General features: G+C 35.7%; 2 protein-coding genes across 6 annotated transcripts; one reads left to right on the top strand and one right to left on the bottom strand.

Moving 5' to 3' along the window:
• Positions 1 to 2,883: 2,883 nt before the first annotated feature.
• LOC110789165 (uncharacterized) lies at positions 2,884 to 19,944 on the top strand. Of its 5 annotated transcripts, none has more exons than XM_056840299.1 (5): positions 2,884 to 3,483; positions 6,767 to 7,508; positions 7,591 to 7,682; positions 7,790 to 7,918; positions 19,662 to 19,944. In XM_056840299.1, exons 1-4 carry the CDS (start codon positions 2,981 to 2,983, stop codon positions 7,911 to 7,913), a joined length of 1,461 nt encoding a protein of 486 aa, XP_056696277.1. In that variant the 5' UTR covers positions 2,884 to 2,980; the 3' UTR covers positions 7,914 to 7,918; positions 19,662 to 19,944. The 5 variants fall into 5 exon arrangements, with proteins under 5 accessions (XP_056696277.1, XP_056696276.1, XP_056696275.1 ...); XM_056840298.1 differs by having other exon boundaries at positions 19,649 to 19,944; XM_056840297.1 differs by lacking the exon at positions 19,662 to 19,944 and adding an exon at positions 10,539 to 10,981.
• Positions 9,335 to 10,083, bottom strand: LOC110789152 (uncharacterized). Its single transcript, XM_021993802.1, has 2 exons — positions 9,854 to 10,083; positions 9,335 to 9,668 (listed from the first exon to the last, which is right to left on the bottom strand). The coding sequence occupies exons 1-2, from the start codon at positions 10,081 to 10,083 to the stop codon at positions 9,335 to 9,337; spliced, it is 564 nt and encodes a 187-aa protein (XP_021849494.1).
• Positions 19,945 to 24,961: the final 5,017 nt, after the last annotated feature.

Genomic DNA, 24,961 nt, shown 5'->3' with positions numbered 1-24,961 from the left:
CAATATTTCCGTTTCCGGCAATATTTCCGATTCTGGCAATATTTCCATTTCCGATAATATTTTCCGATATGTACCATGTTTCCGTTTCCGGCAACATCTACGACTTGGATAATATTTATATTTCCGATACGATCCATATTTCCGTTTCCGGCAATATCATCGTTTCCGGAGTATTCATTTCTTGCCTGTGACGATCTTAGCTCCCACTGAAACCAAGATCCGTTGGTTCCGAATATTCATAGATGGAGTATTTAATGCCATTAAATACTTGATCCGTTTACGTACTATTTGTGTGACCCTACGGGTTCAGTCAAGAGTAAGCTGTGGATTAATATCATTAATTCCACTTGAACTGAAGCGGCCTCTAGCTAGGCATTCAGCTCACTTGATCTCACTGAATTATTAACTTGTTAATTAATACTAAACCGCATTTATTAGACTTAACATAGAATGCATACTTGGACCAAGGGCATTATTTCCTTCAATAACAACAACAGTATTGTGTGGAAACCACCCCTGCAAGGGAGGGTAAAACTCAACACAGATGCAACTATGGGAACGGGGAAAGTGGACTTAGGCATGGTGGTCGGGGACTGTAGTGGGGAGGTGTTAATGGTTGCTGGACAACCTCTCGGGGCAGCTATGTCAGTAAAGCAAGCTGAAGTTGCAACTGTTCTTTTCGGAATGCAATATGCAAGGGACGCGGGGTTCAAATCTCTGGAGATTGAAACTGATTGTCTTGGGCTAATGGATCTCTTACAAGGAAAGCCAAGGGAGATACACATGTGATCATAAATGACATTGAAGTGCTTGGAAGGTCTTTGATGCTTTTAATTTCACTTTTGCTAATAGAGGTTGTAATAAGGCTGCCCATAATATGGCTAAAGCTTCTCTATTATATGAAGAGACGTTAGTTTGGCTTGAGGAATGCCCACAATATGTACTAATTATCCTTGCGGATAAACTTCTAATTGAATGAAGAACCTCAAGTTTCCTAATTTGAGAAGAAATGAAGGAAAATAAAGCAATTTGAAAAGAAAGACAAAATTAAAACCTGTCAAATTATTTTCTTTGATTCACTTTACTTCCATCAAAGCAATTAAGTAAAATAACTAGGGCTGCGTTTGGAAATGAGTAATTTATTTCAAATAAATGAATTCAAATTCTGGAATTGAAATGTTGGAAATTAAATTCAAATTCTTTGTTTGGTAAACATGATAATTTCAAATCTAGAATTTCAAATTCTAGTATGATGTTTGGTAATTATCTATACTATATATTAAAAGGCGGTTAAAAGAAAGTTTATGTGACACGTCGCGCTCTTTTTATGGGTGGTTTGCTCAATGTAATCTTCATACACATTAAAAAAAATATCAAACTTGGTTTGCATAAGGTTTGAACCCTTGACCTTGAGTTTAAACATTAAAGTCTTTACCACTAAGCTACTACATGTGTTCATGTTATCATTGCAAAAAGAAAATATAAGTAAATGTGAATGTCATTAATGTAGTAACCCGGGGCATCGCCCGAGCCCAAAAACTAGTTGGAATTTCAAATCCTGAATTTTAGTTCCTGCTACTCTTTCTATTGCAAGTCAGGGAGTACGAAAATAAATTTGAGGTACAAACAAAAGCTAAGACAAATATTGTCATCGTTGTCTCGTTAACAAGTCAACGATGGCAACACCACCACCATCATTATCATCACCAACGGCGGCCACCACCACCATCACCATCATTTTCAGCGTTTTTGGCTTAAATTATGTACCAAAAGTTGCTACTTGCATACATAAATTAAATATTGGAGAAATCAAGGGAAATAATCAATATTCTACTCCCTCTGTATTTATTTAAGGGATACACTTGTCTTTTCCGGCCGTATTTATTTCAGAGATACACTTGCTATTTTTAGAAACTTATCAACTCCACCATCTAATTAAATAATATATCTATACCACATCCTCACCCCCCATCCCCTAAAATGACATGGTCCCCACTTGTTTACTTATTAAAATATTTACCCAACCCCACTTGTTTTATTACTTTATTTCATTCAATTCTTTTTCTTAATACTCGTGCCCGACCAAGTGTATCTCTTAAATAAATACAGAGGGAGTAGTACACAACACAATTAACAACTAAAATGATTGTATTAGTAACTCTAAACAAGAATCTGAAAACACAAATTATTTCAGAAATGTATAAAACCCCAAATTTGAAAAATTCTACACAAATTAAACCCTAATAATAAAATAAAAAAATCAAATTTCTTATCTACAATCAATGTTAATCAATCAAATAAGCTAATTCATGGAATCGTTTTATTATTCAACAATTGGCGAAATAAAACCTCAAAAAAATCAAATTGGGGAAAACAAAACCCTAAATCTTCGAATCGCCTTGCTTTATCGTCATCTAGACTAGGTGCCCGGTGAATTGCTTGAGGTGGAAAGAAATTTTGAGACGAATATCAATAAATAGTCACCGTCGGCAGCGGCGGCGGCGGCATGGCAGCAACAAAGTGGCTACAAGGTGGCGAAGACGCTGCGAGGAAGGGGATCGACAATGTACGTGGAAAGAAGGAGAGAGAATGAGGGATGAAGAGGAGACATAATAGAAGGAGATTGAGAGGAGGAGAGAGGTTGCTAAGGTGGTTAGCAATTGAAGTGAGGGGAGAGAAAGGGGAGTGAAAAAGAAGAACCAGATTTCTTAGGGTCAGAAGAGAGAGAACAAAATTGGGGAATTGAAATGACGTGGTTTCATTTGCATTTCAAATTCGTGACCTTAGTCTATTTTTTGGAAGACTTGGAATTAGGCCAAATACAAATCCAAATTATTGAATTAGCCAAACTAGTAATTAGACCCGATTCTAGAATTTTAAATGAAATGCTAGAATCCAAACAGGCCATAAAGTGATTTCCCCTTACTTGCCTTCTCACTTTCCCTTCCTTCACTAACCAAAAATCCGGGTGTCAAAAAGAATGGCGGACAGTTGCATGAAACCCAACCACCAAGAACACCACAACAGCCATCCTAAAAATTCTGACCCTCAAATTCCATCCATTTACTGCGACATACACTTACCATTGGGAAATTCCGCCTCCACCTTCAACCTTGAGAACGCAGTTTGCAGCCATGGCCTTTTTCTCATGGCGCCAAACCAATGGGACCCACATACAAAATCCCTTTTCCGTCCCCTCCGTCTTTCTTTTTCCTCCTCCGCCCTCGTCCGTATATCCTCTGGGCAGTTCCCTCATACAGTCCTCGTCCGCGTCTACGGCGCGCGGTGTCTCTCTCCAAAAGAGAAGGAAGAGGTGGTTGTGCAAATACGGAGGATGCTGAGATTGTCGGAGGGAGAAGATAAGAAAGTGAGGGAGTTTCAGGAAATGCATTCCGAAGCTAAGCAGATGGGTTTTGGTAGGGTTTTTAGGTCACCCACTTTGTTCGAAGATATGGTTAAGGCCATCCTTTTCTGCAATTGCCAGTATGTTTATGTTTATTAATTTTGTTATTATACGTATACTATGTTGTTTTTGTTGTTTTCAATTCCATTATGAACTGTTTTGAAGCTGGTGATCATTTGCCGGAAAACAATTTAATTGTATTGACGAACATGTTGAACCTCATTCGGGCTTGTAAGTGGTCTTTAACTCTTTTCCTCTTCCGTGTTCGTTTGATTTTCTTTAGTTTTATCCACTGCATAATAAACATGTGTGAATTTCTCTATTCTTTCGGTAATACTTTCATCGAACCAACGTATTTTTGTTGAACAAATAATAGCCACACTTTCTTTTGATATGAGTTTCGAGTCTATTTTGATGCTTAGGGGAACCTTGTAGTTTGTGTTCTTTTTAAAGACATCCATAATTTGAATATCATTTAATTGAAAGTATTGATCATTTATTTATTGCAACTATGTTTTCAATATTATAATTTGACGTTCATGTTGCTTTACGATATCTAATTGTGAAAATTAGTAGGTGCATCCGAGTGTACCATGCCCCTAAGGGTATCTATGCCCATTGGTGAAAATGTGAGAGAGTGCACGGGCACCCGAGTGCGTCTAATATGCTCTAATCTAATTGTGGTTGAACTGAAACTGTACTCATTGGTGCTTGCTGAGGAGCTTTGTACTCATTCTTCTTGCTTTCCGACTTGCCCAATCCACTGTACTCATAGCTAGATTCTTTTGAACTACTCCGTATAAAGAATGAAATGAGAATGAAAGCCTGAAAGTTTTTCAAGTGCTTTGGGGTTTTAGGATTAAATGTGTTGGTTGATCATCAAAATTTCAGCAGCTCCAATTTCATTGATCAAAGTGTCTTTGGGGTGATGGAGACAAAGTGGAGGTGCAGTAGGGAAAGTTGCAGTGTTCTGAGTCATTCATCATTATCATTACCCCATTGCTTCAAAAAGGCTCCCGCAAGAAGTTGGGTGGGGGGTCGGGTATACGCAACCTTACCCCTGCAATTGCAGAGAGGTTTCCAATTGACCCAAAAGCGATAATGGGACGACAACGGGATGACCATCTTCTACTTCATGGAAAGGAAGCGAAGTGTTCTGACTCATTGCATCTAATATACGTTTTGATACTTCTCCTTTTATGCAAGGAATGGAGCACATTGTGTTCATAAATCTTAGCTAGGTTTAGACGATAATCAAAATGTGCAGATGGTAGAACTTTTGATGGAATGAATGTCCAAATAGTTGAAAAATGTGGTCTATTTATCCTCCACCATGTCTATAGAGATATAGAGTTGGGCTTTTATATCGTACACAAATTTTTGGTGACAAGTCAGACAATTTAGGTAAGCTGAGGGCTGGGTTTTTCAATATTTTTTTTCTTTTAGTTTTCTTTGTGGTCAGAGGTTGGGTTTAGGTCTTTTGGCACCTTGGCTAACAAAAGACAAGTAACAATGGCTTTTCATATATGCTATATGATTGAACAGGAGCTTCCGTTTTGGATATAATATGGAAATTTTGTTACTGTGGATAGAAGTTCTTATGAAGCGTAAGGCCAGATCTGATGTGGGAGTGGGACCATAACATTATGAATCATTATGTGATATCAAAATTGCTGAAAGGAGCTCAAGGCACGCTTTGGAAGCTGTCGACTCAATTTTATTGCCCATGGTTTAAGCAATCAACCCAACTTGTTTGGGAGACTTAATTTTCTCAGTTGAAGGGGTTGAAAGACAGGCTCTGGACTGAAATTTGTGAGAGAGAGCTAAGCGGCTTTATTGTTTGATTCCAGATGTACTGTATTAAGGTTCAGTTGTTCTTTTTTAATTAAGTGATCCAATTCTGGTCCCCTTATATAGCATGACAGTATATGTTTTATCGTGAATGTCAAATCGTCAATCTCGAGTTAGAATGGAAGAAAAAATGAGATCTTATTACAGCCTATCCTTCGCGATATTAACTAGGAGGTTTTCAGCTGACACCCCACAGTAAACCATCTGACTTTTTGAAAGGTTGCTCCAATTCTGTAAGTACTACATGAAATCGTCATAGACATACGTCACTGTTATGCGCTGGAAGTTTGTAGGTCAACACCATCCAGGTTTGGGAATAATTTCATGAAATTGAAGCTCATTTGTGAATTTTCTTTTAGCACGGTAGCTGCTAGGAGTGCCTCCCTGTAATTAATTCAAGTTGCCAAACATTCTAATAACCAGATTTTGTAAAGGACTGCTTTGACTTGTGTATTTGCGTTTTTTTCCCTTTTCTCACTGGAACTTGGTTGGTTTTACTCGTAGTTTCAGTTTGGTTTGGTACTCTTTTTTCTTTTTAAAAGTACTCTTATCATGAGCTCCATTGTTTCTGTTGTTCTAGCTGTAGAGGCCATGGAATGTGAATGAGTATAAATGTTGAATGAGTGAAATCTGAAGCTCTCAATGCTGCAAACACTGTTCTTTCAGAGTCGAAAATTTCCTGTTAAATTTGTGCTTATTGCTAAATATTATGGGGTCTTCTAGGCTTGGTATGCTGGTTTTTGTTCTTAGTCTTGTTTGAAGTCTCTCTGACTTAGGTTTTTTAATAAAAAAAATGACAGCGTAGCCCTTATTTCTTACTCCCTCAGTACCCTTATATATTTCTCTTTACGTAAATATTAGGAAATGCATATGATGTTTGGAATTTAAGCAATAATATCTTAGCAATTATCATAGTGATTGTGACTTTAGTAAAAGATAATCGATTAGATGAATATGCATTTATCAGCTAAAAAGACGATCAATAGGGACAATTCAACATAAAAGAGGATAATAGTTGTGGGATAGGGGAATATTATTAATCTCTTTGCAGAAAATATGTTTGCTCATAGCTAGATTCTTTTGAACTACTCCGTATAAACCAGGGTAACTGGCAAGTCCATCTATTGGCTTGCTTGATTCCTATGAATGATTTAATCTTCCTTTTGGAGTTGATATATTTTAGGGCATCTGCTGAATTTATTCCAGTTTGATTGATATTTGGTTGTGCCCCCCACATTTTTTGGAATTAGTTAAACTACCACTCAGCTTTAATGCATTCATGGAATCATGAACTGCAGTAGCACATCGACATTTCCATGAACTCTGAATCTGTGATGGTAGACTGGTAGTCATGGTTACATACTGTGACTGACACCATATGAGTTGTTGAATGAGATGGTGTTAATCTTATTCTGTCATGTAAAAATGAAAAACCAGTATGACAGACCCCTGGTTTCATGCCTTCTGATGATGAAGATTCATTTTGTACTTAAGTTTCCCTACACCTTGTAGGTGGTCGAGGACTCTAAGCATGGCTAAAGCTCTTTGTGAACTTCATCTGGAATTGTGGTGTTGCTCATCCACGGTATCTGTAAATGCTGTTGGTGATACAAAATCAGAAGTTGCTGCAAGTAGGCCTGATAGCTTTACTCCAGGGACACCTGCAGTAAAAGAGTCGGAGAGGAAGCGTAAATTACAAAAAGTTGTAAGCAGCATACATGCGGATGCTGATGCTGTAGATGGTTCCAAAGCTGTTTTGAATGCAAGGTTGAATCCTGTTCTTATGGCAGATGGGATTCAACTGAAGGAGAAATTGGTAACATGTTTTGTCTCATCATCCAGAGATGAAAATGTTAATGAGGCTGCTACTTCTGGTCATGGTCTTAATGAATGTTCTGGAATAGTTTCTGAAGGAATAGGAATAGTAGTGTGTTCTACCGAAAAGACGGGGAACTTTCCTAGCCCAGCAGAAATAGCCAGCATAGATGAGAAGTATCTAGCAAAGCGCTGTGGCCTTGGTTACAGAGCTGGTCGCATATTAAAACTTGCACAAGGTGTAATTGAGGGCAGGATCCAACTTGACCAACTTGAAGATTTATGCAAGGAAGCTAGCTTGTACAACTACAACAAAGTGGATGAGAAGCTAAGAGAAATCGAGGGTTATGGTCCTTTCACACGTAGGAACGTGCTGATGTGCTTAGGGTTTTATAACGTTGTCCCTAGTGATTCTGAAACTATAAGGCATTTGAAACAGGCAGGGAGGGCGCCTTTATCCTTATTAGGGAATAGTGTATATCAAATTATCAACCCATCTGACCATTTATTAATTGGCGCAGGTTCATGGGAGAACCACCACTGTCCAAAACGTTCAAAAAGTGGTTGATGAGATGTATACAAGATATGAGCCATATCAATTCTTGGCCTACTGGTATGCTCAATATTTATTCCTAAAACAGGGATTTTAGATTCCTTATTACAAGTCCGTGTTTATTCTCCAAAGACATTGTTTGAAATTGTTTCTGTGCATGATTTCAGGTGGGAAATTTGGAGTTTCTACGAGCAACGTTTTGGTAAATTCAGTGAAATGCCATCCTCGGACTATAAACTTATTACTGCAAGTAACATGAGAATTAACAAGACTAAGCAAAAGCCTGCTTGAATTTGGTTAGTTTACTTGACAAACTTGTTAAAACAAAATCTGACTCACGTGTTTAATGTAACAAAGGATTAGGAAGTTTAAAATATGTTCTAAATTGCTTCACTATTCTGTCGTGTCAATCTTCCGCAGGAAGCTACCAAGTAGGCAAGTACCAACCATAGCAAGCTCTATTACATGATTTGCTCTAATGTCATACGCTATAAACTTCACTAAACTGCTAATACGTAATTCTTGCATCCGCAGTGAATTGTCACATTTTCTAGTATCCTTGTTTCCTTTCTTTTTTTCAAAAAAGTTGTTCTTTTTCCTAATCGCAAATTCTTATTTAAAGTTGGTATAAAATAAACTGTGAAGGGGAGATGAAGGTAGGGGTGGGCGAGTTAGGTGTTGAAATTTTTAATGTTTTTTTAGGAAATAGAAATATAGGTGGGTTCAGGGTTAAGTAAGAGAAATTATATAATATTAGTAAAAATATTGCATTTATGGAAACATGACGAATTGACGAGTATTAAAGGACGACTTTATTAGAAAAGATGGGCGAATATTAAGGGATGGATAGAGTATAAAAGGCAATAGTTGAAATACACTGGGAGTCGGGATGCTAATGAGTCGAGTCGAGCTCGAGTTTGACTAAGCTCGACTCGAACTCGAACTCGAAATTTCATAGTCAAACTTGACTCGACTTGAAAACTTTCAAGCTCAATATTTCACACTCGACTCAAGCTCGAAACTAAACTCGACTCGAAATCGGCTCGAAAACTCAACTTGAGCTCAAACTCAACTCGAAATCACTCACAACCCCAAACTTGAGCTCGAACTCGACTCGACTTTGACCGATTTGAGTTCGAGTAGCTCGCGAGTTCGAATAGTTTTTTTTTTCATTTGATTTTTTATTTAGGCATAATGCTTGGAAACTAGGGAAAGTGCGGTAATTACAAAGTTGTTTCAAGATATAAGATATATAAGAGCCATGAGTTGCATTTGATGGAGCGTTAGACCCTCCAATATAATTTCGCTCGTGCAGTATGTCTTATACTTCATCCGTTTCGTAAAGTTAATTCCCTGCTTTTAGTATTTATGTGATCAAATTAATTAATTATTAGTTAAAATCTTAGATAAAATATTATCTTGTTGGATATCATTGGATTTATTTCAATTCAAGTTATCAAATTTTTATAATTATTATTAACAGATATTTAAGGATATTATTGATTAAAATAGTTCATTAGATATAGCGCATAATAAAAAACAGTGAGGGATTTTATAGAAGAAGTTATGTAAATAATTTTTTTTTTTTGGGTGAGAGGTAGGGTAGATACCCCTTCACATAAGAATTACAAACAGAAGCAGCAAGCTGGAAACCAAAAAGCAAGAAAAACAAAACAATACTACTACTGCAGCAAGATACCAGACTCTTCCCATCACCCAGACGAGCCAACAGCTGGTACTAAGCGAGGAATCGTCATCCCACCCAAGTCCTCCAATAAAACGGTTTGAAGATCTCTCAGGACCGCTTCCAAGAACACCAACTTCTGGTCGGAGTCGACCCCAAAGTTAGCCAACCAATCCGCCGCTCGGTTAGCTTTTCTATAGCAGTGTGATATAGTAACCTCGCATCCCTGACGAGCTATTAGAGTCTTACATTTGTGGATGATGTGAATGTACGGAGAGTTAGCCGGTTCCTCCTCAACCATCATATGGACAACTACCTCAGTATCCCAGTCAACTGCACTTTTGGATGCCCTCCATTCCAAGCTACCGCAAGGCCACAGAGCACACCAAGCAATTACGCTTTGGTACAAGTACGCGTACCAGAAAGACCTGGTAAAGTTCACCTCTATGGCCTCTTATTAGCCTCCCCTGCACCAGCTCTTCCCGGGTTTCCTTTAGCTCCCCAGTCCGTGTTTAAACGGACCCAACCTTCTCGTGGGTACAACCACCTGACAAACAACTCACACTTGCTCTTTTTATCAGTCAGACCACCTAGCATCTTGTCATCCATAGCATTCTTCATGGCCCCTACACGAGCAAAGATAAATGCTACTTGATCAACTGGTATGTCTACCTCCCTAGAGAAGCATCTCATTTTCCTCCATTGCCAGAGCCACCAGCAAGTCACCACAAAAACCAAGGCCCAATCTTGACTACGTAATGGATAGGCTGCATCCATGTTAACCAATAACCATTCTTCGAAAGAGTCTCTGAAGGAATTATGTCCTTAGACATTTCCGGCAATTACTAAATATAAATAGGGATTAATTATGAAGATAATAAGTTAATTATTTTTGTAATCATATTTGCTTGCTAGAGAATAAATGTGATTAGTAGGACAATATTGATTGGACTTACAACTAAAATATATTAATCGTATAAGGTCACACATATAAGCACTAATTGGAATGGGCCCGATGGCAACCGGTCTATTAATGGAAAGCAGGTTGGGCTTTATTTTTGTGTTAACCTAAAACTCTCACATTATAATAGTTATAATGTCATGGATTTAGAAATAACGTTCATTCAATATCTGACACAAAAGGTAAAACTTAAAACCCTAACTCTTTCTCTGAAACGTCGTTCTTCCCAAACAAAGCAAGAGATTGATCGTGATCTTCTCTTTCGTACTAGCATACGTGGGATTCAATTGGTGCTTGTGGACTAAGTAGAGGAGCAACAAGTGGGGCTCTCAGATATTCAAAGCTTGTATACGAACGGGAGAACACGCTACAAAGGTGATTATTCTTTCGTCTTAATCTGATCTATACTATTGTTATGCATGTGATCCTGTGATAGATGTTAAGAAATTGTTTCTTAAAATTCCGCTTTATGCATCTATATTATTCTACAGTGGTATCAGTTTTAGCCTCTTGCATAATATTTTATGATCATGATTGTATGCAACATTATAATTTTGATTCAATTAAATAAAGATTTATTTATGGCTTTAATTTGCATAATTGATATATGATATTAATTAATTGGAAATAATAAATCCTGATTTATTTAATTTATGCTCAAAATAAATTTATAAAATTCCGAAAAATTTAACCTAAAGCCGAAATTAACAGTTAATTTCACACAAAAATGTTCGGATTTTTTAAAATTAAATTCATTAGATTTTAAATTATTTTTTGGTTATCAAGATACATGGAAATAATTTGTTAACAACTAAAGATTTTATTTTAATTTGTTAAATAAATCTACTGATCATCTCCTAATTTTTATACAATAGCCGATTTTTTTTTGGTAATTTTTTAAATATTTTTCGGAATTTTTTTATATTAATTACTGAATTTGGTTAATTTTTATGTTTAACTCGATTAATCATAAAATTTAAGGATAACAATTAAAAATTCTGATTTTGTTTGTTAAGAAAATTCAATATAACAACCTCGTAACTAAATTCGATTTTTTGGAAAAATAATTGTTATTTTTCAGCATTTTTGAATAAAAACATAATTATGCCCTCAATTGAATTCTTGTTAGATTTAATTTTAATACAGATTAATATTGAAATCTAAATCTCAACAAAACTAAAGTTCAGTTTAGATTTTGTTGATTTATTCGAATTTCAAGCATAATTTTCGGATTATTAAACCCTAATTAAAAAATTTAATATTTAAATAAAGGTTGGATAAAGATTAATTAAAATTGACAATTGTTGCACAATTTAAATAAAATTGCCCACCATGGCTGGGTGGCACCACCTGCGACGGTGGAGCCACAGTGGAGGGAGACTTAGGGCTGTAGGCGAACAAAGGGGCGGTGGCTCACCGGAGGCATAGCAGCGGTGAACCGCGCACGTTTGACGTGTGTTGCTCGTGTTGTTGTCAGTCTGGCCGCGCTGGTGGTTCTTGTTCCCAGTCGCTTGAGGTGATGTGCTCGCCGGCGTGGTCTGGTTACTAGCGTCGACCAACGAGGTGACGGTTTATCGGCCGCAGATGCTGGCCGGCGGCCCTGGTGGTGCTGGTTGGCGAGTGCGTCAAGTTTAAGGAGTTTTGGGGTGGCTTGCGATTTTTGCTGCAGTTACGTTAAAATAAAAAAATAAAAAAATATTGAAAACAATTTCAAAATCAGTTTTTTTATTAGGCAAAAAAAAAATCAGTTTTATTAAAAGGAACATCTGATGCTCTTAAATAAGCTCTGTATATTCTCCTAAATTAGTTTGGAAGAGTTCCAAAATCAATCTTTGATAATTTCTAAATCAATTTTGGTATTTTTAAAAATATTTTATTTATTTTTGAAAATTAGATTTTCTAAGAGCATAAATTAATAAATTTCCTTTAAATGCGAATTTGTGATTAATAAGATTATTCTAGTCGTATTTAAATAGTAATGGAATTAAAATAATAAAGTTTCATAAATAATACTCCCTCCATTCCTTTTTGTTGTTCCCCTAAGGAATGTTGGGGGGTTTTTAAGAAATATGGAATCTTGAGTTGTATTGGGATATGAGTAATGATTGGGTGTAAGAATAATGATTGGGTGTAAGAAATTATATATTTAAAATAAAGTGAAGAGAGAGAAAATATTAAAGAAATAAGATAAATGGAAATTAAACCCAGAATTTGTAAGAAATTAAACCCAGAATTTCGAATACTCAGAAGGCCAGAATACCCAGAATATTCAACCAAAATCGACGAACAAATTGTATCCAGAATATTCAACCAAAATCGACGAACAAATTGTACCCAGAATATTCAACCAAAATCGACAAACTATCTTCATCGAAAGCAATCAACCAAGAAAATCGATTTATCAACCCAGAAATCGACAAAATCGACAAATTAACCCAGATTTCAACCAAAATCGAATAAAAAATCGAGCAACATCAACCCAGAATTCAACAAAAATCAACCCAAATTAAACCCAGAAATACGAACAAGTTCAACCCAAATTAAACTGAGAAAATCGAACAACAAATTCAACCCAAATCGAACTATTTCAACCCAGAAAATTGAATAAATTCAACCAAATATCGAGCAAATTCAACCCAAATTCAACACAGAAATGCGAACAATTTCAACCCAAATTCAACCCAAAATCAACCACCAATTGAATTCGACCAAATTTAACCCAAAAATCGACCAAATACAACCCAAAAAATCTGCCAAAAAATCATCGAAAATCAACCGAAAAATTCGACGAAAATCAACCTAAAACTCGACAAAAACCACCCAGAAAATTCGACAAAAAAATACAAAAAAAATTAATACCCACTTGATCCTTACTATCACTCACGATTTTAAGGATTTAGAGGTCAAATTCGACCATGAAAACTCTAGATCTAGAGTTTTTGTAGTCGAATTTCACCATCTAAAGCCATATTTCCGTATTTTACGACTTTAACGGAGAGTGGTGTCGGCGGCGGAGGTTTGGTTGTGGTGGTGGCGGCGACCTCACATCCAAATATGAAGAACAGAGAGATGTTTTGGAGGAGAGAGAGTGAAAAACGTAGAGGAGGAGAGAAACAGAGCAAGAAATGAAGAGGGAGGGAGAGAGAAAATGAAGGAGAGAGAAAATGAAGAGAGAGAGAGAAATCAGAGAGGTGGGAGAGGGGGGTGAAGTGAATGAGAGAGAATTGAAAGAGACGGGTAGTGGGTGGGGTTATGGGAAATGGGAAAATAATTAAATAAGGGTGGTGGGGAAAAAGATGGTAGAAAAAGTGTAGAATCTTAGGGTTTTTTGGTAAATAGTGGGGAATCTTAGGGTAAATTGGTAAAAAAACTATGGCCAAAAATAGTAAAGATTCAATAGGGGAACAACAAAAAGAAACGCCAAAAAAGGAAATGGGAACAACAAAAAGGAATGGAGGGAGTATTAAACTTAAATTGTTTAAGTTTTTATAATTATTTTGGAAAAGTTATTTGCTTATTAATAGTTAATAAGTAAATAATTTGTGTTTAATATAGTTTGATATTATATGCGTGTTGTTACAAGCGAGTGACTACTATGGCCCAAAATAGGATAGAAAATATGATCTGCGTATCGTTTTGTATTCTTGTAAATTTTGAAATACGATTTGCGCATCGTTCTGTATTGTTGCAATTTAAATTATAAAAATTTCTATTTTAAGCATAATGGAATAAGAAGGTTCAATCAGAAATTCAAGGATGGAGATCCAAGAAAGATGAACAGGAACCCAAGAAGATTTAAGCTTGTTTTTTAGGGGCCATACTAGGATCACATTTAATTTTATGCATTTTATATTGCTTTAAAATGCTTATTAAGTTTATGTATGTGGTTATTTAACGCAATGTGTTCACTTTTAATTAACCAACATAGTAAACTTAGGTTCCAAATAATATTGAGTTTATGTGCTTTTCCATACAACACCCATAAAGCCTTAGATCATAAGTAATAGGTTCTGCCAAAACAGGGTGTTGCTTATAATTCCAGGGATAGCAGGTTAGGTTTTTGAAACTTACATGTTAATGTTTGGTTTAACTCAACAAAACTATCAAAAGACAAAGTTTTGGGTTTTGAAGCTAAGAGATAGGAAAATACAAAGAGTTGTTAACCTGTCTACCAAGAGTTATAATTAGTTATAATTAGTAAAATGTTTACTTACCTCAAGTACTATAAATTAAAGTAGCAGGGCCAAAGTTTGTTTGATTGTATTGGGAGGGGATCTTGGTTAATTCTTTATTCAATGGGGACTTCTAATTTTGAATAAGGGGTAGTAGTTAATTAAATTTGTTTAATTGCTACTTTTGATAAACATTATATTGAATCTTGCTTTACCTTTTATTATCATGTCTGGTGCAAACAACAACTCTACTTTTCACTTGTGCCCTCTAATTGAAAAAGACAAATTGAATGCTACCAACTTCCTACAATGGCAAATGGCTGTGAGAATTGTTCTCAGAGCGGAAGGAAAAGAAAGTGTTCTTGACAATCCTCTCCCTGAACCCCTGCCAGAAAATGCTACTGCAGCTCAAAAGCGAGCTAGACAAACTCTAGAGGATAACTCTCTGCAAGTAACATGCTTGATGCTTGCTTGCATGGAACCAGAGTATCAAAAACGTTTTGATGGTCTGGATGCCTACAACATAATCCAGCAACTGAAAACTTTGTTTTAGAAAAATGCTAGATTAGAGAGATTTGAAGCAAACTGCAAACTTCTGGATTCCAAATTGGAAGAAGGGAAGCCCATTGGTCCGCACGTGTTCGATTTGATTGCACATTTTCAGACCATGGAGAAATTGGGCTTCCCTAATCCTAAGGACCTAGCAACTGACATAGTCATCAGATCCTTGCCTGAAGATTTGCATAACTTTAAGTTGAACTTCTATATGCAAGGAGGGGAGGCTACTCTGCAAGAGTTGCATGGTTCGTGATTCAGGCTGAGAGGAACTTACCAAGTATTCCTAAACATACAGATGTTCTAATGGTTAGTAAATGTAAGCAGTTTAAGAAGGGGGCTCCCATGAAGAAGAACAAGGGCAAGGTGGTTGCCAATGAGAACTCTTCAACCAAGCCAAAAGCCACTCCTAAGGCTGAGGTAGCTGCTCAACATGAGTGCTACCACTGCCACAAGATTGGTCATTGGAAGAGGAACTGCCCCAAGTATCTGGAGGATAAGAAGACTGGTGCTTCAACTTCAGGTATCTATGTCATAGAAGTTAATTTAGCTACAACTACTTCTTGGGTATTTGATACCGCTTGTGGGTCTCAAATTATTGGTAATGTGCAAGGACTAAAAAGAAGTAGAAGCTTGAGAAAAGACGAAGTAGATCTCCAAGTAGGCAATGGAGCAAGAGTTGCTGCTTTAGCTGTAGGAGATTACAGTTTACGCTTGCCTTCTGGTTTAATACTAGAACTAAATAATTGTTATTACGTTCCAGTTATTACCAAGAACATAATTTCGATTCCAATTTTGGATTCGGAAGGATTTTCATCTCAAATTATGAATAATTGTTGTTCAGCATATTTGAATGGTATGTTCTTTGTATATGCTAAATTATCAAATGGTTTATATGTACTAGAATTACAAAACCATATCTATCACATAGAAAACAAGAAACATAAACCAAAACCATGCTTAGGTTGTGCAAGCGGTTTAGTCAAAGGATCAACCACGTTATCCTCAGTATGAACCTTGCTTACTTTGGATTTTTGATCAACTTTGCAGTTTGTGTTTCTTGTTTTCTATGTGATAGATATGGTTTTGTAAGTGTAGTACATATAAACCATTTGATAATTTAGCAGAGACATAGAAATACCATTCAAATATGCTGAACAACAATTATTCATAATTTGAAATGAAAATCCTTCCAAATCCAAAATTGGAATCGAAATTAAGTTCTTGGTAATAACTGGAACGTAATAACAATTATTTAGTTCTAGTATTAAACCAGAAGGTAAGCGTAAACTATAATCTCCTACAGCTAAAGCGGCAACTCTTGCTCCATTGCCTACTCAGAGATCTACTTCGTCTTTTCTCAAGCTTCTACTTCTTTTTAGTCCTTGCACATTACCAATAATGTGAGACCTACAAGCGGTATCAAATACCCAAGAATTATTTGTAGCTAAATTAACTTCTATAACATTTATACTTTTGAACTGCTTACCTCTCTTGACCATTAGAACATCCTTATGTTCAGGTTCACTAGGTAAGTTCCCCTCGTCCTGAATCATCATACTATGCAACCTCCCTAATCTAGCATTCTTCTGAAACAAAGTTTTCAGTTGCTGGATTATCGTGTAGGCATCTAGACCATCAAAACGCTTTTGATACTCTGGTTCCATGCAAGCAAGCATCAAACATGTTACTTGCATAGAGTTATGATGGAGATTTTGTTTAGCTCGACATTTAGCTTTAGTAGCATTTTCTGGCAGGGGTTCAAGAGGGAGTGGATTGTCAAGAACACTTTCTTTTCCTTCCGCTCTGAGAACAATTCTCATAGCCATTTCCCATTGTAGGAAGTTGTGTGCATTCAGTTTGTTTTTCAATTAGAGGGCACAAGTTAAAAGTAGAGTTTGTTGTTTGTACTAGACATGATAACTACAACAAAATGGTAAAGCAAGATTCAATATAATGTTTATCAAAAGTAGCAATTAAACAAATTTAATTAACTACCCTTTATTCAAAATTAGAAGTCCCCATTGAATAAAGAATTAACCAAGATCCCCTCCCACTACAATCAAACGGACTTTGGCCCTGCTACTTTAATTTATAGTACTTGAGGTAAGTAAACATTTTATTAATTATAACTAATTATAACTCTTGGTAGACAGTTGTTTAACCCTTTGTATTTTCCTATCTCTTAGCGTTAAAACCCAAAACTTTGTCTTTTGATAGTTTTGTTGAGTTAAACCAAACATTAACATGTAAGTTTCAAAAACCTACCCTACTATCCCCGGAATTTTAAGCAACACCCTGCTTTGGCAGAACCTATTACTTATGATCTAAGGCTTTATAGGTGTTGTATGGAAAAGCACTTAAACTCAATATTATTTGGGACCTAAGTTAACTATGTTGGTTAATTAAAAGTGAACACATAGCTTAAATAACCACATACATAAACTTAATAAGCATTTTAAGACAATATAAAATGCATAAAATTAAATGTGATCCAAGTATGGCCCCTAAAAATAAGCTTAAATCTTCTTGGGTTCCTGTTCATCTTTTCTTGGATCTCCATCCTTGAATTTCTGATTAGACCTTCTTACTCCATCGAGCTCATAATACGAACTTTCTAATTTAAACTTTTAAAATTAAATTACAACAATACAGAACGATGCGCATATCGTATTTCAAAATTTACAAAAATACAAAACGATACGCATATCGTATTTTCTATCCTATTTTGGGCCATACTAGTCACTCGCCTGTAACAAAATATCATATATATTCCACACGCATATAATATCAAACTATATTAAACACAAGTTATTTATTTATTAACTATTAATAAGCAAATAACATTTCCAAAATAATTATAAAAACTTAAATAATTTAGGAAACTTTATTATTTTAATTCAAGTACCATTTAAATATGGATAGAATAATCAAGAATTTGCCTTTATTGAAAACTTATGGATTTATTCTCAACATAGAAAATATGATTTTCATTAAAAATAAAAAATCAATTACTCCAAATTAATTTTGGAAATTATTTTTCAGTTTAGAAAAAACTAAATTAATATAATTTCCAACATTTCCAAACTAATTTAGGAAAACTTATTATTTATTTCAGACCTTATTTAGGAAAATTAGATTTTCCTTTTAATGCAAGCTGTCAAATAGATTTTCAATTTTATTTTATTTTATATTTTTTTTAGCGTTAAACGCAGCAGCAGCAAGGCTGCGATTTCTCACCCAAAGCCACGACGCATCTCACCAGCCAACACCACCTAAAGACGACGCCGACAGCAGTCACGAAGAACCGCCGGCCAGCCGCGCTGAGAAGTCCTGCCGCGCCGGCCGACCCAACCACCAGCCCACGCCGGCAGCAAGAGCCACCAGCGCAGCGTGGCCAGAGTGACAGCAACGCGAGCAACGCACGTCAAACGTGTGCGGTTCGCCGCTGCCTACGCCAGTGAGCCACCGTACTCTGGTCATGCCTACCGCCCTAAATCTCCCTCCACCGTGGCTCCACCGTCGCAGGTGGTGAGCCATGGTGGGCAATTTTATTTAAATTGTGCAACAATTGTCAATTAAATTAATCTTTATCCAACCTTTGTTTAAAGATTAAAAATTTTAATTAGGGTTTAATAATTCGAAAATTATGCTATAAACTCGAATAAACCAACAAAATATAAACTGAATTTTAGGTTTGTTGAGATTTAGATTTCAATATCAATCTTTATTAAAATTAAATCTAACAAGAATTCAAAATTTAGGGCATAATTATCCTTTTATTCAAAAACGCCGAAAAATAACAAATTATTTTCCGAAAGAATCGAATTTAATTATCAGGTTGATCTATTGAATTTTCTTAACAAATAAGATAAATTTTAATTGTTATCCTTAAATTTTATGATTAATCGAATTAAACATAAAAAATAACTAAATTCAATAATTAATATACAAAAAATCCAAAAAATATTTTAAAAATTACCAAAAAATTTCGGCTATTGTATAAAAAATAGGAGATGATTAGTAGATTTATTTAACAAGATAATAATCAAATATTTAATTGTTAACAAATTATTTCCATGATTAATCTTATTAACTATTAAAAAATTTAAAATCTAGCGAATTTAATTTTTAAAAAATCCGGAAATTTTTGTGTAAAATTAACAGTTAATTTTGGCCCTATATTAAAAAATTTGGAATTTTATAAATTTATTTTGAGCGTAAATTAAATAAATCACGATTTATTAATTTCAATCAATTAATATCATATATTAATTTTGCAAATTTAAGCCATAAATAAATCTTCCCTTAATTGAATCAAAATAATAATGTTGCATACAATCATGATCATAAACCATTATGCAAGAGGCTAAAACTGATACCATTGTAGGAAAATATAGATGCATAAAGCGAAATTTCAGGAAACAATTTCCTAACATCTATCACAGGATCACATGCATAACAATAGTATAGATCAGATTAAGACGAAAGAATAATCACCTTTGTAGCGTGTTCTCCCGTTCGTATGCAAGCTTCGAAGATCTGAGAGCCCCACTCGTTGCTCCTCTACTTAGTCCACAAGCACCAATTGGATCTCATGTATGCTAGTACGGAAGAGAACGATCACGATCAATCTCTTGCTTTGTTTGGGAAGAACGGCGTTTCAGAGAAAGAGTAGGGTTTTGTGTTTTCCTTTTTGTGTCAGATGTTGAATGAATGTCCTTTCTAAATCCCTGACATTATAACTATTATCATGTGAGAGTTTTAGGTTAACACAAAAACAAAGCCCAGCCTGCTTTTCCTTAATAGACCGGTTGCCATAGGGCCTTTGGGCCCATTCCAATTAGTGCTTATATGTGACCTTATAGGATTAATATATTTTATTTGTAGGTCCAATCAATATTGTCCTCCTAATCACATTTATTCTCTAGCAAGCAAATATGATTACTAAAATAATTAATTTATTATCTTCATAATTAATTTATATTTAGTAATTGCCGAAAATGGCTAACGACATAATTCCTTCAATCTTCCACTTGTCCGAAGACAAGAACGCAATGCTAAATTCCTTAAGTCTCTTGCCAACATACCTATTCACATTAGTTAAGGCGGTCCTGAATAGCCAACGACAAGAACATGCGCATTATTTGTGGCACCAATAGTCCAATACTCAGCCATGTTAGTTTCCACCCTCGAATTTGTTCAATACTTGGGCTTACATTATTTCTCATAATCTTCAGGGCTGAATTAATAGTGAAACCACCCGATGCAGACCCGTTCCAGTAAATGTCGTCTATTGCTTCCAATTAATAGTTATGTAAATACTTTGTATGTACTACATGTTTCACTTGCAATTTGCAAATCTTCTTCACTTTTTAAGTAAACAACAATACAATAACATAACATTATAATATGATATGGGATAATATAAAAAAGGTCCTATAAGGTGATAAAAGTTAAATAAGGTTAAGTAACATATTATAAGTTAAATAATTCTTATAAGTTCAAATAAATTCAGGCGTATAAATTGAAGATCGCACAGTTAATATAAAAATTATAATTTCTTAACGGACACGTACAGCGCACGTGCCTCTGACTAGTGTTAATAAAAAGAATGCTATTTATTTGTATATTATCTGTAATTTATTGCTTCTTAATTTAAAAACATCCCTCCTTAACTATATCAACATCAACCACCAAATTCCCTTATTTTATGCACATAACTTATCTAAGAAAACAAAGTCATGAAGCAAAACTAACTAAAAGTATCTCAATTTTATAATTATAAACTAATTGGACGTTCTTATCCAAATCCATGCCTATGAATCTTCAAATTCACGAAAGCACCACTAAACCACTTTTTTTATTTTCAATCTTTTCACCAATTACCATAAGCTTCTGTTAAAACCAAAACTAGTTCAAATTACTCAAGTTATTTAAGAAAACCAAAGTTTTTGGTTAATAATGTTTCTTAAAAAGAACAACTCTTGTGACCAGAACCTTTTACAGAGTTACGGGTTGACTAGCTCTGTTCAGTTATGCATGTCAGGTTGATTTGTTAGTGTTAGTTTTGTTATCAAACAAGTCTTAGAATCTCCATTATATAAGTAAACTAGATTAGATTCTGTGCACGCACGGGTTATGATATTTTTTTTTACAAAATATTTAACTAAATATCCTCAAACTAATGCATAATTATAATAAAAATTAAACATACTCATTTATATTTATTCATCTAATATGCATACTATATATGTGTAATATGCTACTTTGACCGACATATCGAGTGAATATAATTTCCATTATTAATGTACCGATTTGAATAAAATATTATAAAAAAAATATTTAGCAAAATTATTATTACGTGATATCTATTTTTGCAATAATTATTACTAATATTTTTTCCATACATAGATAAGTTTATAAAAAGGGTAGAGAATAAAATAAAATAAAATATACGAATTATATTTTAGGAAGTTGTTTTTGGCGGGAAAATTTTTCACCAGGAAATGACACGTGTCATTTCTGGTGTCTCTTTTAGTATATAGTAATAGATAGATAGCTAAAGTTATTTTAGTTATTTCATTTTTGGTGTCCCCCTTAAATTATTAAAATACTCTCCACACTTATAGAATAGAGAACAGAACGACAACCTACTCAATAAGAAAAGCCCAAAGAAGCAAAGTGGACTTGCTATCTTTCACCCAATAACATTGAAATTTTTGTATGTTTTCTTGTCTTTAGAATAACACAAAAGCACTTGCATAATTACAGTTTACAAATGATATTGTGTTTACGGTACCACAAATCAGCTGATTAGGTACACTACTTACAAATAAAATTAGTTTGTTGACCCTTACGTTAGAGCTTACATTGAATTTGATGGTCTTATGAAATTTTATTTAGTCTGTGGGTTGTACTCGTATATAAAATAAACCTTGCTTTCACACCAAATAGACAAATAAAACTAATGAAAATCAAAGTTTGACATCGTATTAGATTACGATGAGCTTTGGGACGTGATATGGATTTCCACTTTATTTATTTTTATTTTTCTAATTTTCTATCCTTTATTTTTATTAATTGTTTATGTATGGAAAAAAATTGTTTATATATTATGAAAATAATATATTCCATATAATAATGAGTAATAATTAAAATAATAAAACAAGTGGGGTTGGGTATTTTAATAAGTAAACAAGTGAAGACCATGTCATTTGGGGGGGGGAGGTGGAGTTGGTTTCTGAAATTATTTGTTTAATAAGATGGTGGGTCATAAGGTAAATTAGATGTATTATTTAATTAGATGGTAAGGTTAGTAAGTTACTAAAAATGATAAGTGTATCTCTTAAATAAATACGACCGGAAAAGACAAGTGTATCCCTAAAATAAATACAGAGGGAGTAGTCTATTGAATGTTGTCATAACAAACCAATCAACCTTGGTAAGACGAATCAACTATTCATATCAAGTTATCAACTACTCCTTCCGTCCCGGAATACTTGACCTGTTTTCCTTATCGGGCCGTCCCTTAATACTTGACCTGTTTCTAAAAATGGAAATATTCTAACAATATTATATTATTTCTCACTCCACCCCTATTAACCCACCTACCCCCTACTCCATACAAAAAATAATTAAACTTCAACCCCTACTCTCCCCCAATCCCACCCCTTTACACATATTAAAATAATACCCCACTATCAACTACTACCTATTAAATTAAATAAGTCAATTCAAGTCCCTTAAACTCTGTGCCGGTCAAACCGGGTCGAGTATTCCGGGATGGAGGGAGTATTGTTTTTTTGGTGTTAACACCCGGTTCACCCTTAGAGCTAATCTGGATTCGAGGCGAGTTCTGGGTGGATAGTCCCCTCCAAATTGTTGTTGCGGGGGATCGAACACGGGCCCTCCCTAGCAAGTCCAGTCAACTATTGTTAAACTATGCTGAACAGATTAATGGAACGTGAAATTAGTGAAGATAATTACGCAAAGGATGGACTTGCCAATCAATCAACATCGATCTTAAAAAGTGTCTCATTAAAATTTAGTCCTATTTTATAGAAAGAGCTTTAGGACGTGAGATTGGAGATTTGAATCCAGAATATACGATTGGAACGGACTCAGAAATTTGTTTTTTGGAAGATTGAATTGAATTTTGGAATTCTGGAAGTTGAAATTGTGATGGGAATAAGCTCATTGTATTATGCAATTGGTACTTCCGCTCGGAGTTGCTCCAACTAAAGTTAGGTCGCTGGTAACATCGACTCTAAGGGGAGACACAAATTAGGTGTTTACATACGCCTATATCTATCAAGAAACAGGGAACAAGTCAGTCAATCGAAGCAATACAAATACAATTCGAAATACAAAAGGAGTCGAAGTACCTCTAGGACTCGCCAATAAGGCTGTGATCCCAACCGTAGCCCCCATAGCAGCCTGTGCAGCAACCTTCATCTCTTACAAGTGATGGATATATAGATGCTACCCCAACTAAACTCAGACACGACTCTAAGGTCCCACAAGGAGGGAAAAAACACTCATGGACACGACTTCTCCTACTTAGAACCATTAACCGCCCAAATAACACCAGCAATAACAATCGCACCTTTTGCGCCACCAAAGTCCCAGCCATGGCAACACTGGGAAGAATGTTGCAGACATCGCAAACAGTGCTACCCAGGATAAAATGCCGCGCAACAGGCCCCAACAACTTTAGAGAATAAAGGATCCATCTCGACCTCCTTATCAGTAAAAGGAAGTCTGATGATCATGGAGAACTAAAAGGGAATGATAGCTTTCTCCCCCTCCCCCAACGCATCTGAAATGTGCAAGTGGTGTCCCACCACCACTCCAAGATATCTTGCGTCCGCATCTCGACACCGGTATCTCCCTTGAAGCCTTGAGCCGTCATCTAGAAAGGAGCAACCCAAACCTTCCCCACAAGGCTCATCGATCCTAAGCATCCATGAACCGCTCAAAAAGCAGTCGACAACTCGAAAAACGACAAAAACCCTCGCATGGGGGTCGTATCCACCTACATCAAATCAAAATCAGCGCAACCAAGCACAGTCCAAGATAAAATAGCAAAAGCCAAGAAGCAATACTATGCCGGTCAAAGGACGATGAGAAAGATGGCGCACCCGGTTGTACACCAAGTTTGTACGTCTCCAATCCGGCGCCCGAAAGCGATCCCTACCGTAAGCGTTCAGTACATCAACAATCACCTCCTCAAGCACCTTCGATTCTCCATTCGAAGTATCCTCCACCTCAGCTCTGCTAGGGAAACCCTCAACGATCTTCCTCTTGGTACGACGAGAAGCCATGCTAAACATTTTCAAAATATCAAGTTCAAATTCAATACGAGTTTCTAAAGTTATTGCCCCGACTTTCAGTCAAACCAGGACGATCTACCCTAAGTCTACAAAATCAAGCTGGGGGTTATTATATAATAGCCCACACATCTTCAAAGCCAGATCACAACCCTAGTGGAGAGATGGCTCCCATCAAAGTTTGACTAGCCAGAGCCAATTCAACCAAGACTATCCTAAGTCTATTTCAAAATTCAAGTATCCTATCCAAGCGACTACCCCGAGTCTACCTCAACGCCTAGGCTATTAAAGCCTACCTTCCCTAGCGAGACCCCTCGAGGTCAATGTTCAAGATGTGACCACTCAAGTTCCCCATTCAAAACTCAAGTTATACAAACCCCTATCGAGCAAGGTTATGCTGATAAAGGGAAAAACTAGGTCGTTACTAGTCTTACACCTAAATCAACTTAAATACCTAAACTAACCACAAGAATCAAGTAGAGTGGAAAGCAAAGGGTCGATATCCACAGGGAATTGCGAGTTCCGTAGCTAGAAATGCTAACATAAGCTAATTCGAAAAGGGATTGGTTGTTGAAAAAGAAAGAAGATTCAAACTAAGCGATTAAAATGTTAAACAAGGATTAAAAAAACACTAG

This window comes from Spinacia oleracea, chromosome 3 (genome assembly GCF_020520425.1).
Source record: "Spinacia oleracea cultivar Varoflay chromosome 3, BTI_SOV_V1, whole genome shotgun sequence".
Lineage (NCBI taxonomy): Eukaryota > Viridiplantae > Streptophyta > Magnoliopsida > Caryophyllales > Amaranthaceae > Spinacia > Spinacia oleracea.
Note: the sequence above shows the minus strand (reverse complement) of the source record. Positions and strands in the feature narration are given on the sequence as shown.

Bases quoted from the DNA above. Each gene is read 5' to 3' on its own strand.
- LOC110789152 (XM_021993802.1), bottom strand. From the start codon at position 10,083: ATGGATGCAGCCTATCCATTACGTAGTCAAGATTGGGCCTTGGTTTTT. The intron at 9,669-9,853 runs GTGGTTGTACCC...GCCTTGCGGTAG, and splicing joins AAGTGTGAGTTGTTTGTCAG to CTTGGAATGGAGGGCATCCA.
- LOC110789165 (XM_056840299.1), top strand. From the start codon at position 2,981: ATGGCGGACAGTTGCATGAAACCCAACCACCAAGAACACCACAACAGC. The intron at 7,509-7,590 runs GCAGGGAGGGCG...TAATTGGCGCAG, and splicing joins CTATAAGGCATTTGAAACAG to GTTCATGGGAGAACCACCAC. The intron at 7,683-7,789 runs GTATGCTCAATA...GCATGATTTCAG, and splicing joins TATCAATTCTTGGCCTACTG to GTGGGAAATTTGGAGTTTCT.